The sequence below is a fragment of the Moschus berezovskii genome, chromosome 5, assembly GCF_049115385.1.
Source record: "Moschus berezovskii isolate FMDL1 chromosome 5, NW_MosBer_1.0, whole genome shotgun sequence".
Taxonomy (NCBI): Eukaryota; Metazoa; Chordata; class Mammalia; order Artiodactyla; family Moschidae; genus Moschus; species Moschus berezovskii.
Window position 1 is genome coordinate 104376507 of NC_142464.1, and position 25129 is coordinate 104401635.

Here is a 25129-nt window from a genome sequence, read left to right on the forward strand (position 1 = left end):
GCTGCCCCTGGAGGAGTCCGGGGGCTCGCGCGGGGCTGAATTCGGCGCCGCGGTGGCTCGGGTGGAGGTGGCCGTGCGGCGCGTGAGAACTGCTGGGGTGCGTGGCCCGGGTGCGCGCGCGCCGGGCGGCGGGGTGCAGCTTCCCCCCGCCCGGCTTCCCCTCCCATTCGCCCTCTCCCATCTCCTCCCTCCTCCACACCCCCGCCTCCGGGACCGCGAGGCTCCCTCCCCGCACGGGCCGGAGAGTACACAAAGCGGCGGGTGAGGGGAAGCTTCGCAGGCGTGCACGGAGCAGTGAGATCACTGGCGTTATAAATATCCCAGTGCCAGCGCCGAGATCCGTTCGGGTGGCCTCCCTCTCCCCCCGTCTCCCTCTCTCTCTTCCCCGAGGCTATGTCCACCCAGTGCGGCGAGGGGGGCAGCGCCAGAGGCACGCAGCCGCGCGGGGGCTACGGAGCCCAGAAGCAGCCCTGCAAGATGCACTTAGGACCCCCGCGGCTGGAAGCATGAGCTTGTCCTTCCTCCTCCTCCTCTTCCTCAGCCACCTGATCCTCAGCGCCTGGGCTCAAGGGGAGAAGCGCCTCGCACCCAAAGGGCAGCCCGGAGCGGCTGCCACCGAGAGGAACCCGGGAGGCGCCAGCAGCCGCCGGAGCAGCAGCAGCACCGCGTCTTCCTCTTCTTCCCCTGCCTCCTCCTCCTCCTCCTCCGCGGCTTCTCGGGGCGGCCCAGGAAGCGGCTTGGAGCAGAGCAGCTTCCAGTGGAGCCCCTCGGGGCGCCGGACCGGCAGCCTCTACTGCAGAGTGGGCATCGGTTTCCATCTGCAGATCTACCCGGATGGCAAAGTCAATGGCTCCCACGAAGCCAATATGTTAAGTAAGTTGCTTGCTCTCCTCCAAAACCTGTCCTGAGCGGGTGGCGGGAGCACCGAGAGGGACCGGTTATTCCCCGGGCTGTAAGCGCACCTTCCGGAGCCTGGGCCACTGGGATCCAGCCGGCCCTCGAAACAACCGGGAGGGTTGGGTTGGAGGTGCGTCTGGGTGGCACGCACACGCTTCCCGGTCTCGTGGGAATGGGGAATGGCGATTCCTGAGGGACAGGCTGCCCCGAAGGCTGGTGCAGACAGGCACCTTGTTTCCAGCTTGCCCTGGTCCCAAAGAGGAGCTTCAGCCTGTGCCCGGAGGAAAAACAAAAATCTTCTTTCTCCTTGTTTAGTTTCTGTTTACCTTCTGCTTCTGTTTACCAGACTAGCATTTTTCACTGGGCAGCAAAGTGCACCCCTTTACCTGCCCATAACTGAACAGTTCTTTTTAAAAGAACCAAATCTCACATACTCCCCTCTCACAAACCCCAAATTGCTACATAATGTGTGTGAGTATGTGTATGTGTGTATCCGTTTATGTCTCTTGTAGATACGTACATATTTGCACACCATATACATATAGGATATATAGGTATATCAGACGGGAGACCAGACGTTCTCTGACTGGAAGAAGACAGTGATCTAGAAAACTGGACACGTTTAGAGAGGGAGACATTTGAATTATTGATGGACATTCGAATTATTAATTCCGGAGTTGGGTTTAGCAACCTTTAGTATCTTGAGACCATGAATAGACCTTGTGAGGAAGAGTGGCTGGCCTTTTGTCCCCAAGGACAGTTAAAGGAAGGGTCTGCATTTTAGAGGACATTTAGAGGCAGTTCAGTTCGGTACAGGTGAAATTTTGGTGGGTTTTAAAATTTTAAGCCAAGTTTAAAATTTTCTTTCTGAGTTTAGCCCGCTCTTTCTTTCCCTTCATTGTTTCTCCCTTCCACCCTGTCTGAGTTTCCAGACCATCACCGCGGCTCCTGATTCCTCTCACTGACTCTCCAAGGCAGCAGAGGGGAAAGATGTGTGGGACTGGGAACGTCTCTGCGGACGTTTTCCTCAGTAGGGCCAGATGGCTCTTCCAGCCAGGGCTGGTCCAACAGATAGACGCACGGCCCGGGCCTCAGGGACCCAGGGAGAGCGGAAACGTGGCCAGGAGACAGCGCACAGTCATCCGGCCCGGGGTGTCAGCCTGGTGGCTTCCAGGTGTACTTAACTTTCTCTGCCTCAAGCCAATGACCCCACAGATTTCTTCTTAACCAAGCTCCGGAGGAGCGGGGCGCCACTGCGGGGCTGGAAGCCGCCCCCACGGGGGGTTGGAGATGCACACATCGGTGGGGGCAAGCTCTCTCTTGGGAGTTCAGGAGGCGGGAAGTGGAACGCGAGCGGGTCCACGCCTGCCCCTTGCCCCTGACTGCTCCTACCGCCTCTGTCTTCAGCTTGCTGTGCTGCCCGTGGTGAGGTGGCTGGGAGCACCGAACCCCAGAGAGTGCCTTCCGCGTCAGCCCTAGTGAATGCCAGGGCCTCCCACACTCTCTTCAGAGGGCACTGATTTTTTTTTTTTTTTAAAGAATGTATTTATTTTTGGCTGGGTCTTCCTTGCAGCGCAGTCTTTTTGTACTTTCAGGAGCCCGGGCTACCCTTCCTTGTGGTGCATGGGCTTCTGATTGCAGTGTTTTCTCTTGTTGCAGAGTGCAGACTTCACTAGTTGCAGTGTGCGGGCGGTAGTTGAAGCACAGGGCTTAGTAGCTCAGGGGGATATGCAATCTTCCCGGACCAGGGATTGATCCTGTGTCCCCTGCTTTGGGAGGTGGACTCTTAGCCACTGCATCACCAGGAAAGTCCGAGGGGCCTACTTCTATGTTTTAAGGTGCATTGCACTCATTAAACTTCTCGCTGTATTTGGTGATAAAAGGCAAGGTCAATTAGGGTGAAGGGGAATTTCCGGAGATTTCAGGGTAAGCAAATGTTATGTCTAAGCAAGTGTTATTTCCATCTGTCCTCATTTTGTCCCACCCAGCTCTCCTTCCACCAGACAGCAGAGCTCATTTCCCCACTTGTGGTAATCTTTCCCCCTTTCTCTTACAGGAACACTGTTTCTGTTCTGTTCTTCCTGTTGTCCAGTCGCTAAGTTATGTCTGACTCTTGAGATGCCATGGACTGTAACCCACCAGGCTCCTCTGTCCATAAGATTTCCCAAGCAAGAATACCGGAGTGGGTTGCCATTTCCTTCTCCAAGGGATCTTCCCAACCCAGGAGTCGAACCCACCTCTCCTGCGTTGGCAGGTGGATTCTTTACCACTCAGCCACCAGGGAAGCCCATTCTTCCTGTAGTTTATCTCCAAACTCAGCCTCAACAGAGAATGACTTCTGTGTTCCCAAGGGAAGATTCAAAGCTAACCTGCAAGGAGCCGCAGGTTGGATCCCAGGGTGGGTAAGAGGAGGTGTTGGAGTGGGTTTTGGTGTGCTAGGGATCTCTGGAAACCAGACTCATTCCCATGGTATTTACCCTCTTCTCTTGGAAGAAACCACAAGAGACAAAGATTTTTTGCAGCTTAGGCCTTTTGGAGGGGAAGTTATAGAAAAGCATAGAAAGGAGAATGAGAACAGATCAACAGAGAATACATTCAGCTAAAGAAGCCATTGGCTGGTATTTATTTCCAAGGTACATTTTATTTTAAAATCCACTTTGAAAGATATTTAGCAAAGAACAGACACAAAATGCTGCTTTGTTTCTTACGCAAAACTAAATAAAAGTGCCTAAATAAAACTTTCGTAATTTAACTAACGCTTTCCTAATTCATTCCAGTTTATAACAACAGCCTTTCAGAGTTTAGTCTGTATCTTTTGCTTGGCTTTCGATCAATTCACTTATTCATTCACGCATTTGTTCATGAACCCAACATAGGATACCTAGCTTAGCAAGCTTGATATTGTGGTTACTTGATAATGGGTTAGTTGGGATTTTTTTTTTCCTTTGTTTTCTATAGGTTTTTCTCACAGAGGAAAGTATAATTTGTTTAAATCATGGTGATTTTCAGCTTTGTGATGTCTGGAATGTCCTACACTGTGTCATAAGATTTTGCTACCATTGATCCATGAAGAATTTATGAAATATGTCATGTTTAAAAGGATAGCATGTAATTTGAAAGTTTAAAATGAATCTCTGTCTTTAAGTAGCTGTGAAAGAGAAACAAGATCTGCTAATTGCAGTTGGTCATAGACCTCTTTGAAGGTAGCACATGATGGTTTCCTGATACATATGTAAATGCAGGAGTTGTTTATGGACTATTGGTTGGGGTAGATGAGGAAACATTTGCCCAAATCTCTTAAGAGATGCTGAGAGAGCTTGGACCATGAGAACCATGGAGGATACATCAGTTTTACCTCATCATCTAATTCTACTATCTATGAGTTAGCAGTGATGGAAAACATACATTATTCCGACACAGCTTGTTACTTCTGTAAAGAGTCAAAACTCTGCCATGAAACTGCATTCTAACAGGTTCTTCTAAACTCCATAATTTTCTGTAATGTTTGTCAGAAGAGAGAAATATATATGCGTGTATGTTTCATGACTATCATCTGACATTAAAATTTTGCAAACCCCGAATATTTTTTGTTTTGTTATCAAAAGTACATTTTCCATAGATTTTGAAACATAATTTGTTTCGTTAAGGTATACCACTTAATATAGTCTTAGCTTCTCATACAAGAGTTATCCCAAGTTTTAGACAAGAATCAAGCTCATTTCACATAAACTCTTATCATAAGGAAACGCTAAGGAAGGATGAAAATGGGTAAGACAAGGAGGTGATAAAATTCCACAACTGAATAAAAACGAAACTTTCCTTTAATTTCTATGTTTTCAAGTTTAGTTTCAATACAATGCTTCTGTTGGCTTATCTTGGGCCACTGAAGAAGAGACAATCAAGTAACTGTCAGTTCAGGGAGCCAAAGCTTGAGGCTATAGCTACACAAAGACTGTTCACATAAAAATATAGAAACTGCAGTCACGTATTTTGGCTAGCTTTTAAAATTCTGAATTCACTGTCAACCTTGATGTTAATGTAGAGCCAACCTTTATATAGTCCCCAAAGCCTAAATAAACCAGAATCTATATGGAAAAACTCAAGTGGCAAATTTGCTAACTTGATGAAGACTGCTAAACTCATATTTCAAGGCTCAGATTAGATAATGACTTGTCATATTTGTTGCTGTGTGAAGCCAAGTAGAGAAACTTCAGTTTTAAATGATTTATCTTTGAGAGTTTTCAGATGGGTTGTTGAAATCTTCTGAATACATGGAATATTTGTGTATCTCATTCACTGATAAAATAGTCTACATAACTGTATTAACCATCCTTGATAAGAGTCTTATTGTATTAAAAATTCTAGAGGGAACTAAGTGAACAAATCTAGATAGAGATTTTCTTATGGGAATAAGTTTACTTTGTAATGAACAGCTAATGCTTCTAAGTGGATTAAGCAGTGCGAGACCCTGAATCCCTGCATCCTTCAACCTAGATGTCAGTCCTAGAATTCCACCAAGAGACAATAATTCCTTCAATTTAACACTGCTTTTTACTTTTGATCCTCTTAAATGGGAGCACCCTAGGAAAGACAACACATTGTCACTTGTACTTTAATGTGAATTAATTTATACTGATCTCGCTCCCTTTCCCATTCCCCCAGCAGGACCAAAATAGCAGGAGATTACTAAGACATGTATTCACACATGTGTATACATGGAGTATGCTGAAAAGGAAGAGAGGTAGTGAGATGGTCAAAGAAACAATCCAATTTACAAACATTCACTGACTGTAATCTGAGACACTTGGCCTTCCACAGTTTTTCTTTGGGCTACCATTTGGGCTTCCATGGGAATTATAAATTCCCATCAAATTTATTATTGCTGACTCCTAAGCGGAAATTACTAAAATTGAAAAAAAATAAATTTTAGAGAAATGCTTTCTGAAATTTGTATACATGTGATTTAGTGCACATAAGTTTAAAATACTTAGAATTCTTTAATGAGTTATTGAGATTTGGCATAAAAATCAATAGGCCTGTGATCTTTTCAGGCAGGTAAGGGGAAAGAGGTTGAATTGTGGGGCTTGAAGAATCTGCTGCAATATTCTATGAAAAAAGACATTGTGAAATTACTGTTGAAATGACTTTAAAACTATAATGTTAACAGTGTTCCCAATAGTACACTGTAATTACATTAAAATTTAGAACATCATACCAAAGTTAACTTTTGAAAAAACAATTATTTCATCTAATCTCAGCTTGTTTCTTTCCTTCATTCTTCATAACTTGAAATAGAATGATTTTTGTAGAATTATATTTTCAAGGTTTCAATTAAATATAATTTTCTTAAAATTATAAAATCCTTTTATTCTCAGGCAATATATCATTTTTTTTGTACTGGAACTTACAAAAAAAGAAGCCATGTAGTATGTAATAAAATAACACTTTCACACATATTGTTTCATCTTCCCCGTATTTAAAATTTATTATAATGCAAATTTTATATAACATATACATGCAGTTGGGAAATGAGTTGAGTCAAAATGGGTCTTTCTTAAAAACAGAATATATTGTCAGAAGTCAGTTATATAAATGAAACAGTTTCCCATTAAACAAATATTTACAGAGCCCTTTTGTCTTGACCTCTTAAATGTTAACCTGCAAACATGTGAGAATTAATGAGAATTTTTTCTCCCACTAATACACAATACATTTACAAAACCAGGTGATTTTCCAGACAATAATACAGAAAACCTTTACCTATGCAGAGCCAGGAGTTAATTGAGGGAAACATACAATTAAGTCTTTTCTACCAACTCCACATTGTTTTGTATCTGTCATTCCACACATAGATGATTTCTTGTGTTCTCCCTGTCTCATTTTTTAACAGATGTCTACACAGTATTCTCAATTGTATTCTCCATCTCTGAAATATCCAAAATCATTAATGCTATTTTCAATATCACTCCATAATTTTGATAGAAATATAACTTTGCATCAGATATTCTAATCATCCTTTATTAATAACATTATTGTCGCACTACATTGTGTAGTAAATTTATCTTTACAAAGCATTCTGCGTGCTTTGTTACTATTTGATAAAATGATAATGCTTCTAAGTCTTTGGATATGCATCACAATCATTGTGTATCATAAAATCTATTATAAATTGAATTTTGAAAACATTTTGAAGAAAAGAATTTCTAAGACACAGTGTTTTCTTTTTCTTTTTAGGAGTTTTTTTTTTTTTTTTCCTGAAAGCAAAAGTAGTTCCTTTCTAATAGTTTTTAGATTTGGGGGAGTTAGTTTTAAAGAAACACCCACTAATAAAGTAGTAGCGGTAGTTTTCTTGAGATGTGTTTTATTTACTCCAGGCTAAGAATACTTATTCACAAGAACAGTAGTTTCCCTATGAACTTTCTGTTCAAGTATTTTTAAAAAATGAAGTTGAATAAATAAGTGGCAGGATTTGCTACAATTATAAGTATTAGGTCACATTATGCAACATTTAAGTGCTCTATAAAGATACTCATATATGTGTTTGTATGTATTATATACATATGTATCCACAATACACTGCTTCTTGTATATTGAATAATTTTATTTATACTTCAAATACTGTAGGAGGAGATTATTATGTTAAGAAAATCTGGTGAACTTCCTTATTCAACAGAGTCCTATTGAAATATTCCAATTAGAATATATGCTCAAAATACTACAGATTGAAATATTGAAATTTTTTTCCTTCTCCCTTCCACTCCCACTTGCTTCCTTCCTTTATTCCAGGGCAGGTTTCTTTATAGCTTTAATGAATAATATTATTTTACCTTTTTTTTTTTTTTTTTTTGCAATTTGATGTAGGCAGTTAACAAAAAGCCTTATGCTTTTCTCTTGTTCATATAGCATTACATATGAGTTTATGGTAAATAGGCAGGAATTCCAATTATATACAGACTATGAGTTTCAGCTTCTTAAAAATACTCTATGAACTGTGGTGTGCAACTCTGTTGACCCAGTGGATGTGAACTTTCAAATTATTATAGGAGACAGAGGGACATAGACTCAGTAATTCTATGAAATACCAAATATAAATGATAACATAATAAAAAAAATGCCTCATGAAATTTTTTCCAGAAGAGTCATTCAAAATGCAAGATGTCCCAAACCATAATCCATCAAACACTTCACTGAGCCAACAACCCCAAATTATCTACGGTGCTTTCAGTGTCTTGTTATGTGTAATCTTGAAATAAGAAACCACTAAATGATAGGGTATGATATATATTGATTTGTACTTTATAATTATGATCATTTGAGAAGAGGGATTTTTTTATTTAATTGAATATTGTTTTCAAGGCTTCCAATGATTTATATTAATCTTGAGTGCAGTTGTATGTCTTTAATATTCAATGTACTGTCTTATCTTTGACAGAGCAACAGTGCATGAGAATTATTTTGTAAATCATTTTAAAAAGTCTTTTCCATTTCCTTAGAACTTGAAAAGATTCTTCTGTCAAACACTGATTACTAAATGTGGCATCATTTTTAGGAAAAAATGAATACTAATGAAGCACAACTAAATTTTGAACCTTGAAATTTATCATTTTAAATGAATACTTGAGTGCTAAGCCTTTTTTTCCTTTTACATAATAAACGTAACAATAAACTAGATGTTAAATACTTCTTAAAAAATCACAGTAATAAAGAATGGAAAGAGTCTCTGTAGAAATTTAAATCTTCACAATGATATATAGAGGAGTCTGTGTTTTATTTTGGGATTTCTGTCATCCTAGGTATTTTGGAAATATTTGCTGTGTCTCAGGGGATTGTAGGAATACGAGGAGTTTTCAGCAACAAATTTTTAGCGATGTCAAAAAAAGGAAAACTCCATGCAAGTGTAAGTAGAACCACTTTATATTTGTTAAAGGTGTTATAGAGATTTTACATGTGTAAAATGGAATGAGTGATTTTCCAAATTGATAGATAGGACAATTTGCCCAGAGAACTTTATGTTTTTCATTTTTGTAAGATTATATATCCATTAAACCAAGAGAATTATATGTGTTTTTGTAAGTAATAATTTAAATATTTTATTTATTTGAAAAGATAATATAGAATCCACAAAAAGGTTTAAGGATAAGTTTATTTGAAAAAAGCATTCTCTAAGTGATTGTCATTATTTGTGTCTTAATAGTGGTCCAAGGGAAGAGAAATATTATGGAAATACTATATTTTAAATTTACATACTGATGGTGACTGTGTAATCAGTAGATCATGTTCTTAATTTTAAAAGCTACTTATTATGTCAAAAATGGAGTCTAAGTAATAAAACATATATTTATTTTAATAAGTATGGTGGGAAGGAACCAATAATGAGATGATTTTGACCTTTAATAGAGAAATTTCATTTGATTCATTTGAGAAATATTCATCTTGTAGTTTTTGTTGTATCAAAAACAATTGCTTCTTAAAACTACGAAGACTGATTCTGCACTCTTAAACACTTTTTTGGACTAGTTACAGTTTGTTATCAATTTATAAATTATAGATTTCTATGCTTTGTTCTGAAAATGCTCATTACTTGGGAAACACTAAAATGTTTTAAAGATAGTAAAATACGTTTAGCTTAATTTTCCTGTTGAGAGATTCTTTCATTATATTAGTATGTGTATGCACAGCCCTTAAAGTTATTTATGCTTTGTCTGTGGTGCACTACTAAGTTTTGTCACACTAAATAATTTTAAAAAGCAGTTCTTCTTTAAAGGTACTCCTTTAATCTTTATTCACTTTAATTCTTATTAAATTGGAGGAATATGACTTTTCCAGTTTTCAAAGTATATAGGAAGTTTTAATTGAGCACAGTCAATTGAAACTTACTAATTATGATTTCTGCTTTACAGACTTTTAAACAATTGAAAGAGAATTTCACTTGGTTTAATGTTTAAGACTTTCTGTTTTCCTTTCTGTAGCATCTAAAGGTGGCTTGTTAATATCTTTTGGAGGAGATCATAAAACTGAAGCTATTTCTACAGTTATGTGGGGATTAAATGAGATAATATATACAAAGCTTTTTAGAACAATATTAGGCACAATGTAAATGCTAAATAAATATTACCTATTATTAGATAATTCAAATTTAAATATAATAAACTACTAAAATCTCAGTTTATTAAATCTTTGTTAATCTCTTCGATCATCCATTGCAAGAATTATAACTAGATTGACTTATCTCATTTTCTGAGCTGATTATTATATTCTAGCAAATTATAATATTCATAAAATAATTGCTCTGGTTTATAACCTATTTTAAGGGGCAAAGTTCTGCTGTGGAAAGCAGGACATGCCATTTTATTTTTAAAAAGATGTTTGACTTCTAAAAATCCACATACAGAAGAGAAAACAATCATCAAATGCTTCTGCACTGAATAACTTTTCTTCGATCTGCTTTGGTCATTAAAGCTTAAAACACCTTCAAACTCTAAGCATTATAATAATATTTAATTTCTGAAAAAAATTCTATTATTGGTTCGCTTATTTTAGGTGATAATCTTAATTTTTAAAATATTCTGATTCAAGCCCTAGCACATGCAAAAAATAGACTACCTTGGGTCAGCTTAAGGATAATTGTAGCAGCAAGTGAAGTATTACAAATGGATGCCAATTAGAAAGGTCAGACTGAGAGGTTAGGATACATGATTCCTCTGTCAAATGCAAGTAACAAATTTCCAGAAACTTGACCCAAATGTCTAAGGAAGGCTGGCCGAAATAATGCAGATAATGCAGAAACAGCATCTGTTATTCTTTCTCATCTTGGCAGGCTAAAAGTTATTTCATGGAATAATGACTTTTAAACAGTACAAAGCAAGCCTTGCTCTTGTCACTCATTGAAGCTCTTTGATATAAAAGTCATTCTGATGACTTTGAGCTGAATTGTAGATAAAAAATTAAGCCCTATGATTATGTGAATTTTTTTTAAACCAATTGTCCAAGCCCACTGTCTCTTATTTGAGCTTTTATTAGCACTTTTTCTCTCGATAGAAGCCTAATTAAATTATAAAGTGACTTATTTTTGAGGAAGTTGAATTTAGAAATAGTATTAGTCCTAACGTTTATTAGTTGTTTGCCAGATGATTTCCTTCTTCTTTTTAGTTACTAGTTAAACATGTTGAAAAATTGTTCTTATAGCTTTAAATATAATTATTTGATTTAGTTTGACTTTTACAAAGTTTCATCACCACTAAAAAGGCTAAAATGCCTTACACTTTCAGGATTAAATGTATAATTAGACCTGCTTTAAATTAATAATTGTGCAGAGGCATTTAAAGAGTAACTTTATAATCATTTCAAAAAATAGCTATATAAAATCATCATGTTGTGTATCTTAAACTTACAGTGTTGTATGTCAATTGTATCTCAATAAAACTGGAAAAATTTTAAATTAATGAAGAATAACTTTGGGGTTCTGTTTACAAAGTAAGTGTGAACTATAAATGTAAAGTATTCATATAATTCTGGGGAAAGTAAACCCATAGTATGTCGAGAAATATTCATAGATTAGAGTAGATTTTTCTTGTTTTATATAGTAACAATCAGACTATTAAAAGTTAGTTACTAGGTAGAGATAAAATATCTGCGTATTTCTTTCAAGGTTCTTTCACTCATGTTCTCTCATTACCTGGTTAGGTGAGGCAACAGTCTCAGTCAGAGATGTTAAATATTTTCCTAAATTACCACAGTTCACAAAAACTTGAACCAGAATAACATGCTTTAAAAATTCTCTATTTAAACACTATAATGCTTGGTAGGGAAAAGTTAGCTTGAAAGAAGATATTTTGTTTCATTTGGAACTATTTATACTATTTTCAGCTATTATTTTATGGAAATTAATAGTTGCATATTTTAATAATATTTTTATGCTACATTTTAAAGAGTGAATACTGTGGTTCATCCTTGAACTATTTTTGCTTTCTTCTCTCTCTCTCTCATTCTAAGCTCTTCGGGAGGATCTTTTTCTCTCCCTCATCTACTTCTGTGTCTCCTGTACTTGATTTTAAAGTCTAAAACGGAGATGCGTGCACTATGAAACTTAACACACTGTTTTGTAGATGTTGGTTATTCAGTGCGATGAGGAGCTGCATCAGGAACATCTTTTAGGATGTACTTCTGGAAGAGAAAGGACATCTGTTTCATTCACAGAAAATCTTCTTTTAGAAAATGCTTCGTGGTCAGTGGACACGAAGATGGTGAACAGTATTAGCAGCCCGGAAAGCTCAGATTTAGGCAACATTCATGCTGACCCCCTTGTGTGCTAAGTTTGTTAATTCTGTGAGAGAAGCTTTACCTGAACTTCAGCCATCTCAGTGTGCTCTGCGCTGTGCACCCAGTCAAACTAAGCACTCGTATGAATCTCCACGCAGCTCTGCTTAAGACCTGAACTGGAAGACCCTAAGTAGACAGTGCAGTCAGATCCCTGGTGTGCAGGTTTTTTTCAGCATCTGTTACAAGGATGAAGCTGTTTGGTCTTCTTCTCAAGATGCCTTGAGAATCATTGAGAGCAGCACGAGGTAACTGTTTCCCCAAGAGCCTTGAGGGTGAGTCAGAGCCTTCACTGTGGCCTCAGTCCTTTCTCCCCTTATTTCCAGGCTGAGGTACTAGGTGAGGCTGGGCACCCTTCTCTTTCAGTCTCTCTCTCTGCCTGCCTGGCTGTTCATGCTCCCTCCTTACTCCGTTCTTGCTCTCTTCTCAGGTTGGTGGTCTTTATCCAGAGTCTCATAGACGGTGCCTTTCTGGATTTATCTGAGATGGGTCTGGATGTCAGAGAGGGAGATCTTGAGTCTGGTAGTTAAATTGTGTTATTCTTCTTAAACTGTGTTGTTTTACTTAATCTTTCTATTCCTTGGCTTTATCAGCTGTAATAGGAAGAAAATTAAACTAACAATTCAGGGTGATAGTGGAGCATTTTAAATGAGATAACACATATAAAACACTTAGAATAGTTCCTGGAAAGTATTCAGCATTTAATGTTAGAACAGATCTTCCTGAATTTGCTCTCAGGCAGCTGTTTCATGATCCTATATCTCCTCTCTTCTCTTTCTGATTTTGGGGTCAGGCAGCTGTGACCCCCTCGGATATTTAGACCAGCTTCAAATCACATTCATTATTGGCCTTTTTTTTTTTTTCTTTTAGGTCCCAACTCGTCTTGCATACAGTAGCCCCTTATGTCCTGGGTTTTCCTTTTCCCAAGGAACTTAATTTGAAAGCAAGGATTTCCAATGGTCATAATCTCATAATTTTTTAAGATCTTTCTTGTGCATCGTGTTTTTTTCCTTTAAAAATCTAAATCTTGGAAAAAGTGGTTATCATGAATTTGTCAGTCTTTTCATAAACTATACGTGATCACCCATTGGTTGTTGGGGAAAAACATTTTAGCTTATTTTAAACATACAGAAAGAAGCATGTGGTGGAATTATTTTTGTTTCTCAGGGTTTTAGGGGATCATGCCTGGAAGGAGAGCTAATTGCAGAGTTTACGAAACAGGCATGGAATGTATGCTTGATCAGCCCTGAGCAAGGACTAGAAAAGCCTCCTTTCTTGGTTTCAGAGGGTGCCAGCTGGCTTGCCCAGGATGAGAGTCTGGACTGGACTTCCTGAGCTGGGGGCAGAGTGAGGAGGAGTCCGCAGCCCCAAAGCTGGGCATGTTTATTGAAAGGGGAAATGAAGGTTTGAGTGATGGTTATCGTCATCATTAAAAAAATAATTTATTGGCCTCTGTAAAGGAATTGAATAGAAACTTCCCTTATCCTCCGTGTTGTGCTGTGCTAAGTCACTTTGGTCATGTGTGGCTCTTTGGGACCCTACGGACTGTAGCCTGCCCCCTCCTCCGTCCATGGGATTCTCCAGGCAAGAATACTGGAGTGGGTTGCCACTCCTTTCTCCAGGGGATCTTCCCAACCCAGGGATCAAACCCCTGTCTCTTACGTTTCCTACATTGGCAGGCAGATTCTTTACCAGTAGTGCCACCTGGAAGCACCCCCATCTTCTAAGAACTTTCAATTTACACAGTAAAATTGAGTACCCAGTAACTCAGGCTTGAAAAAAAAAGAAAATGGGTTCAGGGTTCTGCCTTTGCAGTAAATGTCAGTTTTCCCTTAATTTCACACTATGTTTATCTGGCTGTGCTATGCTCTTTGGGATCCCATGGACTGTAGCCTGCCAGGCTCCTCTGTCCATGGGATTCTCCAGGCAAGAATACTGGAGTAGGTTGCCATGCCTCCCTCTAGGGGATATTCCCAACACTGATGCTCTATTTTATTGAGGAAAATTTCATGTAATGAATTGACTTGTAGCTTCGGAGATCCATTTCAGCCTAAAGTGAGAGATGGTGTTCTGTCTCAGATGGTTTGGGGAGTGGCACTTGTTTCTACAGTATTTTAACATGGAGCAACTTTAGGTAGTACTGTACAGAAGCCTAGGAGATGCCCTTGGATTTGCACATTGTTACTAAAAGAGCTTGAATCTAGGATTCAGTAGATGAGATTTAAGTCATAGGCTTTCCTTGGCATTTGGTAAATGTGGGGATTTAGAGGAACTATTTTCTTTATTTTTCTGGTGGAAAATCAGATAATAGCATCCTAATAGTTGTGGAATTATGTGAGAATGAAATAATATATGTAAAACACCTGGCACATGGTAGACCTCAATAGCCCAACTCTTTTGAGCAAGGTGACTCAAATGGTAAAGAATCTGATTCAGTGCAGGAGACCTGGGTTTGATCCTTAGGTCAAGAAGATTCCCCTGGAGAAGGGGGTAGCCCCACTCCAGTATTCTTGCCTGGGAAATCCCGTGGACAGAGGAGCCTGGCAGGCTACAGTCCATTGGGTTACAAAAAGTCAGACATGACTAAGGGACTGAGAACTCATGCCTGAGCACTCGCATATGTTCTCTTGCTTGCTCATCATGAAGTATTGAGACAGAGAATGGCCAGATAGCGATTGCTAAGCAGGAAATATGGCCAAGCTCTGGAGATAGCATGGCTTGGCTACACCTGACCCATACGATGCTTGTAAAGAGTAGGAGGCAACCCTCAGGGTGCATGCTGCCCTGTTCTGGAGTTCTCTGCTTGGGAGCAGTTGGAGCAGGGTCTGGCTTTCGGCTTTCACTCACTCCCAAAGCTTGGTACTTTTGTGCTGGGAACATCCTGCACAACTGTACGAAACAGCCTGGGCTTAGGGCACCTGACCTGGGCAGTCCCATTGGTACGAGTAGTTCTGGGAACTGAAGCACACTGAAAGAGCATAGAGGAACCAGAGGTAGGGATGCAGGCAGCAAGAAAATGTTGTTTAGAGCACAATTTGGTCTATAATTGTGTTGATTACCGTCTATAAGAATAGTTTAATTATTCAATAACATTATACAGCCTTCAATAACATTTTAATTATTTGTATTTATTAGTTAACTTTATAAAGATTTGCAAGAGGCAAATCAAATAAAAAGTGAAATAAAGAATTAAAATTGATTAAATACCCCACAGACTCCAGGGTTTATACTCCAGGGCTTTGCTATTAGTCTGAATTCAACCCTCTTTATGCATCTCTTTCATGCATTGTGTATTTACTTTGATAGTTGCACATAACGAGAATTGGGACTCTATTAACATACCCTCAGCTCACTTGCTATAAGATTCTCAATCATCTTAGAGCATGTTGACTAAGAAACAAAACTATATTAAGAGGTTTTAGAAAGTTTTTTAACAATATTGTTTCAGAAAGAATTCTCTGGTTTAATTGACCCTCAGATTTCAATTAAGCAGAATTGTCCTTTTCTGGAATATTACTTTCTTTGAACTGAATTTGATTTTTCTTTTAAATATCCACTGTGTGCCCTCTCCTCGTGAGGAGATGAGTAGAATCAAGGCAAAGTGCTCTCCTAAGCCCAAAATTCTTGTTTTATTTAACAGCACTATGTTGCCCCACCTCTGAATTATTTTCATAGTTTCAAGCAAAAGTAGTGTAATTTAGTTTTTATTGGTTCTGTCAATTAAGACTATTTTAAATTACATAGAAATCAGCCAATTTAAACATTTCATTTTAATTTTGCAGTTACGGCTTGTTGACTGTAACTTATTTTTACACTTGCAAAATCAAGGAGAAATTAAAGAGAAAAACACAGATAATTTAAGTCAACAAAGATTATGGGCAGAACCATATCTAAATTGTCTTTCTTCATAAAAATGGCAACCAGCAGTGTCTGGGATGTGATACATAGTCAATAAACATCTATTGAATAAATTCAGAAAATAATGAATTAGAAACAAAGATAGGGGTTCTTTGTGAACATGTTAATGATGGGTTTTGTTGTAGTGACTGATGGTGGTTGGATGAAGGTGATGTGTGTTCTGTTTTCAGTAGCTTATTTGAAATCTGATTCACCTCTCTACTTCCCACCTGAACTGTAGATAAAGTCTTTATGTTGACTTCACTTTTTCTAGGGAAATAATCCAGTTCTTTTATTTATTTTTTAAGTTTTTAATTGGAGGATAATTGCTTTACAATGTTGTTGGTTTCTGCTGTACAACAACATGAGTCAGCAATAAGTATACATGAATCTCCTCCCTCCTGAGACCCCCCTCCCACCCCCACATCCCATCCCTCGAGGTCATCACAAAGCACCACAGCTCTATTATTTTAAAAGTATATGTTTTGCTAAAGGAGTTTTTTATAATTCCAAAAGAATTTCAAAGGTTAAACTTAGCCTGGAAAATTTATTATCTAAAATTGTATAATGGCAAATGTACATTGAAATAATTCTGCTGCTTGATGACTCTGCTATAGAGATGTTTAATGGATAACATTAAGGGTAGCCATGCGCTGCTTCCCTGGTGGCTCAGAGGTTAAAGTGTCTGCCTGCAATGTGGGAGAGGTGGGTTCGATCCTTGGGTCGGGAAGATCCCCCGGAGAAGGAAATGGCAACCCACTCCAGTATTCTCGCCTGGAGAATCCCATGGACGGAGGCGCTTGGTGGGCCGCAAAGAGTCGGACACAACTGAGTGACTTCACTTTCATGCACTGCTTGGGGTTACCGTCTTGTCTGAAAGGGGCCAGGAATATTGACAGGAACAGTCAGTTTCTCCAGAAGAAACTAGATCTCCTGATGAAAAAACCTCACTGAAATGTTCATTTCAAATGATTATGTTCCATCATAGCTGGAAGAATTTTTCAGACAAAACATTAAATTAAAAGTCAATTAAGAAAGCCAAAACAGTCTGACTGCCTTTGCTTCTGTTTCAAAGTGAAGTTTGGGAGGGCTAAGGGCCTACAAGTAGTGTGTGGGTCCTCAGAATTCTATCTCTATACCCCATGTGACAATGAAGTGACCCTTGAAAAACCTAGAGCCTGAACAGCCACCCTGTTAAAGGCTTCTCTTGAGAAAGAACATGAATCTTGAGCGGAGGAGGGGGAGAGGGAGAATGTTTTTAGATGAAATAATTTTAGGGGTCAGTATCATTAGATTTTCATTATAGGAATTGCTATAGGTTAATATACTGTGTGGGTGTGTGTATGCATGTGTGTCTGTTGGCCACATCAATTAAAAAAAAGAGACAGGTTTCTTCTTTATTTTCTTTGACACTGTTAGGGGAAAAAGGTTAAATTATGCAGTACACTTTTTAAAAATTTGTCAAAATTGAATTAAGTAATCACTGCTATCTTTATCGGAGAAGGCAATGGCAAACCACTCTGGTACTCTTGCCTAGAAAATCCCATGGATGGAGGAGCCTGGTGGGCTGCAGTCCGCAGGGTCGCTAAGGGTCGGACACGACTGAGCGACTTCACTTTCACTTTTCACTTTCACACATTGGAGAAGGAAATGGCAACCCACTCCAGTGTTCTTGCCTGGAGAATCCCAGGGACGGGGGAGCCTGGTGGGCTGCCGTCTATGGGGTCACACAGAGTCGGACACGACTGAAGTGACTTAGCAGCAGCAGCAGCAGCTATCTTTATTTCAGGAAAATGATTTGTGTGTGTGAGTGAAACAGGGGTAGAAGCCAAGTCAAAGTATAATGTGCTATACATTAGAAATGTTATTCAGACATATTTTAAGAAAAAAATCTGAGGCAGGATGAATATACGTGCTACTCGTTTTTAATGAAATCTTCCACACCTTTCTAAAATGCTTGTCCATTTATGTAGCAGAAAATATTCCAGAAGACTATTGTTGTTGTTCAGTTGCTAAGTTGTATCTGACTCTTTTCCACCCCATGGACTGCAGCACACCAGGCCTCCCTGTCTCTCACTGTCTCCCGGCATTTGCCCAGGTTCATGGCCATTGAGTCGGTGACACTATCCAACCATCTCATCCTCTGCCGCCCTCTTCTCCTTTTACCACATGACTATAGTTTTTATTTTACAATAAAACTTTGAGATTATCTAATTGAATGGGAAAGCATTGACGTCCTTTTAAGAGCTAAGTTGACAAATCTATGTTTGGTTTGTAAGAAAGTTTTTTTAATTGAAAGCCAATAAGAACAATAAATGTGTCCTCTTCTAAAGGAATGTCAGCATAGCACCCTTGTCCTAGGTACGGGCCAGTAGGTTAGGATGTGATGAGAGAAAGTCATAGACAATGGTTCTTTAAAACACTAGATTATAGCCTGCTAAAGACCCAGTGGAAGGAATTGCCAGTAGACAGATTCTCAGATACATAGTTTCATAGCCCCCAAATAAAGTGCTTTTTGACTGAACTACACTCTACACTTGAATGTAAATAACTTAGGTAGACTGTCATGTGTAAGATAAATATGCTATTGGAAGTACTCTGAGATTGGTTGTCTTCTGATATTGTCAGTACCTTTCAAAACTCAAAAATTCTGTGTGACCATCAATAGTAGGTGTATGTAGATTGTTTTGCAGTGTTCAGACTTCCAGAGTACAGGGTTGGAACCTGTACTGCAGAAGAAAGCTTGACATTATTAGAAAAGCAAGGAAACTAGAGGACTTTTTGTTCCAGTATGGAACTGAAGCAGAGCATATTAAAAAGCAGAGACATTATTTTGCCAAGAAAGGTCCGTCTAGTCAAAGCTATGGTTTTCCAGTAGTCATGTATGGATGTGAGAGTTGGACTCTAGAGAAAGCTGAGCACCAAAGAATTGATGCTTTTGAACTGTGGTGTTGGAGAAGAATCTTTAGAGTCCCTTGGACTGCAAGGAGATCCAACCAGTCCATCCTAGAGGAAATCAGTCCTGAATATTCATTGGAAGGACTGATGCTGAAGCTGAAACTCCAGTACTTTGGCCACCTGCTGCGAAGAACTGACTCATTGGAAAAGACCATGATGTTGGAAAAGTTTGAAGGTGGGAGGAGAAGGGGACGACAGAGGATGAAATGGTTGGATGGCATCACCGACTCAATGGACATGAGTTTGAGCAAGCTCCGGGAGTTGGTGATGAACGGGGAAGCCTGGTGTACTGCAGTACATGGGGTCACAAAGAGTTGGACACGACTGAGTGACTGAACTGAACTGATGGAACCTTGATGATATATAAAGAATTATATATAATGAATATATATATATAGAATATATATAGTTGTTTAGTCACTAATTCATGTCCAACTCTTATTTCAACCCCATCGACTATAGCCTGCCAGTCTCCTCTGTCCATGGGATTTCCCAGGCAAGAATACTGAAGTGGGTATTTAGTGTTCATATATATATGGGTCAAGATACTTGGTATTGCAAAGCCCAGGATGTTTGTACAAATGGCCCTCCCTGAAATTGTGAAACCTAGTCCAGGTTAGGGAATTCTACTTCTTTGGGAGTTATAGACTCTTTTGTATTTGATGAAAGCTAAACTCCAGATCCTTTTCCTAAAATAATATTTTGATTCTTACAATAGCCTTATGGCTGCACATATTGTGAACAAGGAGCCTAAACCTAAGAACTCAATTGGCAGAACTAGCATTTGATTGCAGGTCTATTTGGCACCATCTCACGCTCTTCCCCTATGCTGTGTTCATTCAACTTCCTCAATATGGCACACTGAGCCTTTTCAGAGCTTGCACTGGCCTATGTTGTCATCTTCATCTCTTGGTCCTTTCTCTATGCATCCTAAGTGAAAGTCACATTGAACAACTTATAGTAGCTTCCTGATGACCTGTGAACACACTGCTCCTGTTCCCTGAAAAACCTCTCATGTCACCTGATCACTATTATCTCATTGTACTTTGAGAATCAGCTCAAAAGTCACCTTTTCTAGGAAGACCTTCCTGCCCTCTTCGCTGCCACCTTTATCCTTTTAGATGTCTTGTACCCTCTGCATACCACTGTCATAATTCCATTTATCAAATTGCACTGTGATGAATGTCTACTTCTTTGCTTATTCCACTGTTCTGTGAGCATTTTCAAGGGCAGGTGTATGTGTGTGTGTGTGTGTGTGTGTGTGTGTTATAGAGGGAAAGAGAGAGTGATATCTGCCTGAAGTGTTGCTAGTTTCTCCAAAAGGTAATTTTTTTCTTCCTGGCATCAAATAGACTCTCCTGTATCACTGTGTGAAGATGAATTTTTTCCTAAAGAACTCTAACACATGCAATATTAATAGGGCCATATGCTACCCCTTTCTCAGCACCAGGAAGTACACTGATTAGACTGAAAACTGTATTCTTGTTTCAAAGGATAACATGACCCCATTTCTCTGAATGAATTCATGTTTTACCAGGCAATTGTTTCTTAGTAATATAGTACTATTTACTTTCTTGATGGTTTAGGAGGGGGGGAAATCTTATGCTAAAAGTTAAATTTTTAACTAAAATTTTCAAAGTATGTTAAAAAGAGTAACAGAATTTAAATATATTGAATTCCTGCTATTTTAATATGCACTGATATTATTTCACAGTTGTGTAATATGTAGTAAACAACCAGCATTACAAAGATGAATGAAGTATGAATATGGAAATGAAAATAGTGATTTTAAAGCAACTTTAAAAGAGGCAAATGTGTCTTTATAAAGAGAATGGAGTCAGAGCGCAGGGGCCAGTGGAATTCTTGTTTTTCTTTATAGTCCAAGACTTCTTTATATTACATGCTGAAAATATTATCACTGCTTGAATATCCTCCTCTTCTTTTTTTTTTTTTCTCTAGGCCAAATTTACAGATGACTGCAAGTTCAGGGAGCGATTTCAAGAAAACAGCTATAATACCTATGCCTCCGCGATACACAGAACTGAAAAGACGGGGCGGGAGTGGTACGTGGCCCTGAACAAGAGGGGGAAGGCTAAACGGGGCTGCAGCCCCCGGGTTAAACCTCAGCACGTCTCTACCCACTTTCTGCCCAGATTCAAACAATCGGAGCAGCCGGAACTTTCTTTCACAGTTACTGTTCCCGAAAAGAAAAAACCACCTAATCCCGTCAAGCCAAAGGTTCCCCTTTCCGCACCTCGGAGAAGTCCTAACACGGTGAAATACAGACTCAAGTTTCGCTTTGGTTAAGACTTTGGTTGTGTGAGAAACCATGGAGTCTCCTCAGGAGTTTCTGTAAGTGTCTTTAGTGCTCTGAAGACAACTTCTTGGACACAGCTTCAGCTATATACTACACTGAATTGAAGTCAGGTCATTTGTTTCAGCTTGACTGGAACAAAAATGTTTTCTGATAGTAACTGAACTGGAATTCTTTGTACCAATATAGGGAGTTTACGACGACATAAAGCCTTTTGCTTTATGCTTGGTGCATACTGGGCTTCTTTTTTTTGGAAAGTTCAATGGTGGGGACTATGTATTTTTCAGACTTTTACAGATCAACCTGAAGAAAACATACATAATACATTTTTATTTTTGGTTTCCAAAGAATATTTTGATGGAGATAAAAGTATTTTATTAACTTTTTTTTAAAAGTACCTCTGCATTGAGCATATTTTCTTACTTTTATTATTTTTAATTGATGACATAAAACAACCATTTTTAATGCAGTTTATGAATTATAAACATGTTTATAGACCATTTTTAACATGTGGATTTCTTTTTCATTGTTCTCATTCATTGCACTTTTAATTTTTATTATGATTATTTTTCTACCATACCTCAGATCATGTAAGTTTAGTTTTAAATCTTAAAATGTTTAAATTCTCTTCAACAGCACCAAAGGCTCAGCTTGTGTTTGTGTGTATGTGTGTGAGTGTGTATACATCCATGATTTTATATGGAATCCTGTCTCTGTGGTGGCTGGGCTATAATGGGTTAGAAGTAAGGAGAAAATATAAGGACTTTTTGGTGGAATTAAAAGTCAAGGTAAGGAAAAGAATTAGAGGTACAAGTGCACCGAGTTTTCAGTGCTTATTGATAGCTAATTCTGCCTTGCTTTCACTTCTCGCTTTATCTGCCCCCTGCCCTCATTCCTTAAAGCTGGAGGAATACATTTTATTCTGTCCATCAAGCATAGACTATGAAACCAGAGTGCTTAAAATACCTCTTCTATGACCTTCTGCTATCTCCACCATATAGATCCACAGGGAGCAACCCACTTAGTGGAAAAACGCGGAGAACCGAAGGAGATGAATCATGTAACAGTTATCCATGTCAAATCTCATTATCTAAAATATTCTTATTACTCAAACACTCTTTGAGTTTCCTATCCTTCACCTCAGTGAATAGATCTGCCCTTTTATAAGGAAAATTTCTGATGTATATTTTTAAATAGTTGGCTATGTGACATGGGAACCTTAATCTGAAGAGTTGAAAATGGCACTTAAATGTCAACCCAAATACTGAATGAATGTTGGGTGTAAAACAGAAAATTTAACTGAAAAGAATTTACATAATTTATTTTCTTGGGTAATCATTTTTATGGAGTTCTATGAGACAGAAGTATTTTCTTCACAAAGGTGGCAATAAAAATGGTAAAGCTAATGTTTAAAAGTATATCCCATAGGAAGAGCAAAAATCGTGCACAGAAAGTTTGTGATTTGTATTAAAGCACGTTTCTTTTCTTTTAAAAGATATTGATAAACTTTTTTTTAGAAACACAGTATAGTTTATTTTGATTCACAGATGCAAAGTAGAAACTCAACAAAATTGAACTTACTACCATTTAAGCAGATTGCTATGTTTCAATAGAAACTATACACATACATATTATATATAATATATATAAAATCCATCTATCAACTAAAACATCACATGTATATCAAGTATGGTGTTTTTATTATAGAACCAATAATCTAATTAAACGTTGTTTGCATTTAATGCATGACTTAAAAAAATAAAATTCTACAAAAGTTTTAATTAATTTGTACATTAAAAATATCCTGGATTAAATGAAACAATGAAATTTTGCCAACAAAGGTATGTCCAACTCTTCTCTAACTGTCATATTATCTTACATACATGGTAAAAGCTAAAAATAATCCTCTAGTTCATTCTCATATATTGTTTAAAATTATACACTGTATATCAAGTTTTTAGTGCACATGAAAAATAAAATTGCAGAACAGAGGAGCAGTAGAAATGTGTCCCAGAATGGGCAAGAAAAAGGTAGTATTAATGATGGCTAATAATAAAGTTAATACATATGTTGTATTGGGCAAATATTGCTGGTAGTTTATGTTAAACTAAAAAACACTACCTTATCTTGTAATCCTAATTTGATTTGATTAGCATATGGAAGTTAAAGTAGAATAGCTTTAGTAGAATACACATTATGCAAGTCAAGACTCATTAATTTCAAAATTTAAAGCAAAGCTAAAAAAAATTTAAATTACACTTCTCTTTTGTTTACTGGCCATAAACAATTATATTTAATTAAATCTCACTGAAGCATAAAGTTACTCAAATTAATTAATTGAAAGACCTCATGTGGAGGAAATATGTATAATTCCTTACTAATACCTAGCACTTTTTAAAGGGGCCCTTGCTTATGTAGTTTTTGGTGATTTTGAAGTAACTAGACCTACCGAATATTCAATAAAGTTATTTAATTGTGATTGTGTTCACCTAAACATGTCAATGAATTTTACATTACAATTTAGGACACTTGTTCAGAAGACAGACAACAAACACTTTCAGGCTGACATTTCAGTTTTATTACTTGTGTTTAATTTAGTTTTGATAATCTTTATTTGGAACATCAGTAGAGGTAAATAGAAACTTTCAATAAGATGTAGTAACATTGTGGTTTTTATTTCACAGAATATACCATCACTTTTTAAGGAACTCATTTGAGAGTGTGGCTATATATAAATTACCTTAGTTCTTTTACCTGAGTTATAGTGACTCAGCTGTATAAGATTGTGTGGTGGTGATAAAGGATACTGACAAAAGATTTTCCAAATTTAACAATATTATCATCTTAGATAACTTTTATTTCTTGGACCTGAGAATAAAACAACATAAATCTGGTAGGTAGATTTTCTATAAAGTTGATCTTGAAATAGAAAACGGAACAAATTTCTCATATTAACATTTTTACCCTTCCAAAGGAAAGAGGCATTTAGCCATAACTTCTCACATTTTCAATAACAAAATGAAAATACTGCACTTGAATTCTGGCACTATGTTTATAGCTGCAGAAAATTTCTTGTACAGTTAATTTTTACAATAAAAACAATATTGTAGACACTGCAGCAATGGCAAGCTAACAAAAGCATCTTGTCCAAAGAATTCTACACCTTCTCTAAGATTTATTTCATTGCTACATCTAAATTTTGATTATGTAAAATCTATTTTTTTTTAAAAATCAATCATCTTTTTACACCTTTTCGAAGAAAGAAACTTTCAGGCAAATGAACACGACTCCTCTATTTTTCTTCTAGAAGTCAGTCCAATTGTACTGAAGTAGGATTATCATATGATTAGGCATTAGTGGAAGAAAAGCATTACCTGCTCTACCTCATTCCCTGAGCGAACAAGGAGGAGAACCCAGCCTGAGTCAGTAGAGGCATTTTTTCCATCTAAGAATCACATACAAGGTTCAGATATACCATCAGACAATGGCACTACAAATCATCCATGTGAGTATTTAAGCAATTTTATGTAATTAAAGGATAGAAATCAATAGCTCTTACATACTTTTATTTCAAATCTTCTTTTGTCCTGCCTGACACGTATTTATTTATCCAAAGTCACTCTCTAGCCTTATTCCACCATAGGCACTCGAACGCCATTTCCAGCTTTGTCATCAATGATTACATGAGCCTTAAACTGTTGGGGTACCAAAAAGAAGACATGGTCCTCTCCAGGTGGAACTAAAAGT

At 37.9% G+C, this 25129-nt stretch overlaps 1 protein-coding gene across 1 annotated transcript; it reads left to right on the forward strand.

Moving 5' to 3' along the window:
* Nucleotides 1-506: 506 nt before the first annotated feature.
* FGF5 (fibroblast growth factor 5) lies at nucleotides 507-21565 on the forward strand. The gene is made up of 3 exons (XM_055435032.2): nucleotides 507-873; nucleotides 8691-8794; nucleotides 21028-21565. The coding sequence occupies exons 1-3, from the start codon at nucleotides 507-509 to the stop codon at nucleotides 21373-21375; spliced, it is 819 nt and encodes a 272-aa protein (XP_055291007.1). The 3' UTR covers nucleotides 21376-21565.
* The last annotated feature ends 3564 nt before the right edge of the window (nucleotides 21566-25129 follow it).

Excerpts from the sequence above, each read along its gene's own strand:
- FGF5 (XM_055435032.2), top strand. The coding sequence starts at position 507 with ATGAGCTTGTCCTTCCTCCTCCTCCTCTTCCTCAGCCACCTGATCCTC. Across the intron at positions 874-8,690 it reads CCACGAAGCCAATATGTTAA|GTATTTTGGAAATATTTGCT; the intron begins GTAAGTTGCTTG and ends CTGTCATCCTAG. Across the intron at positions 8,795-21,027 it reads AAGGAAAACTCCATGCAAGT|GCCAAATTTACAGATGACTG; the intron begins GTAAGTAGAACC and ends TTTTTTCTCTAG.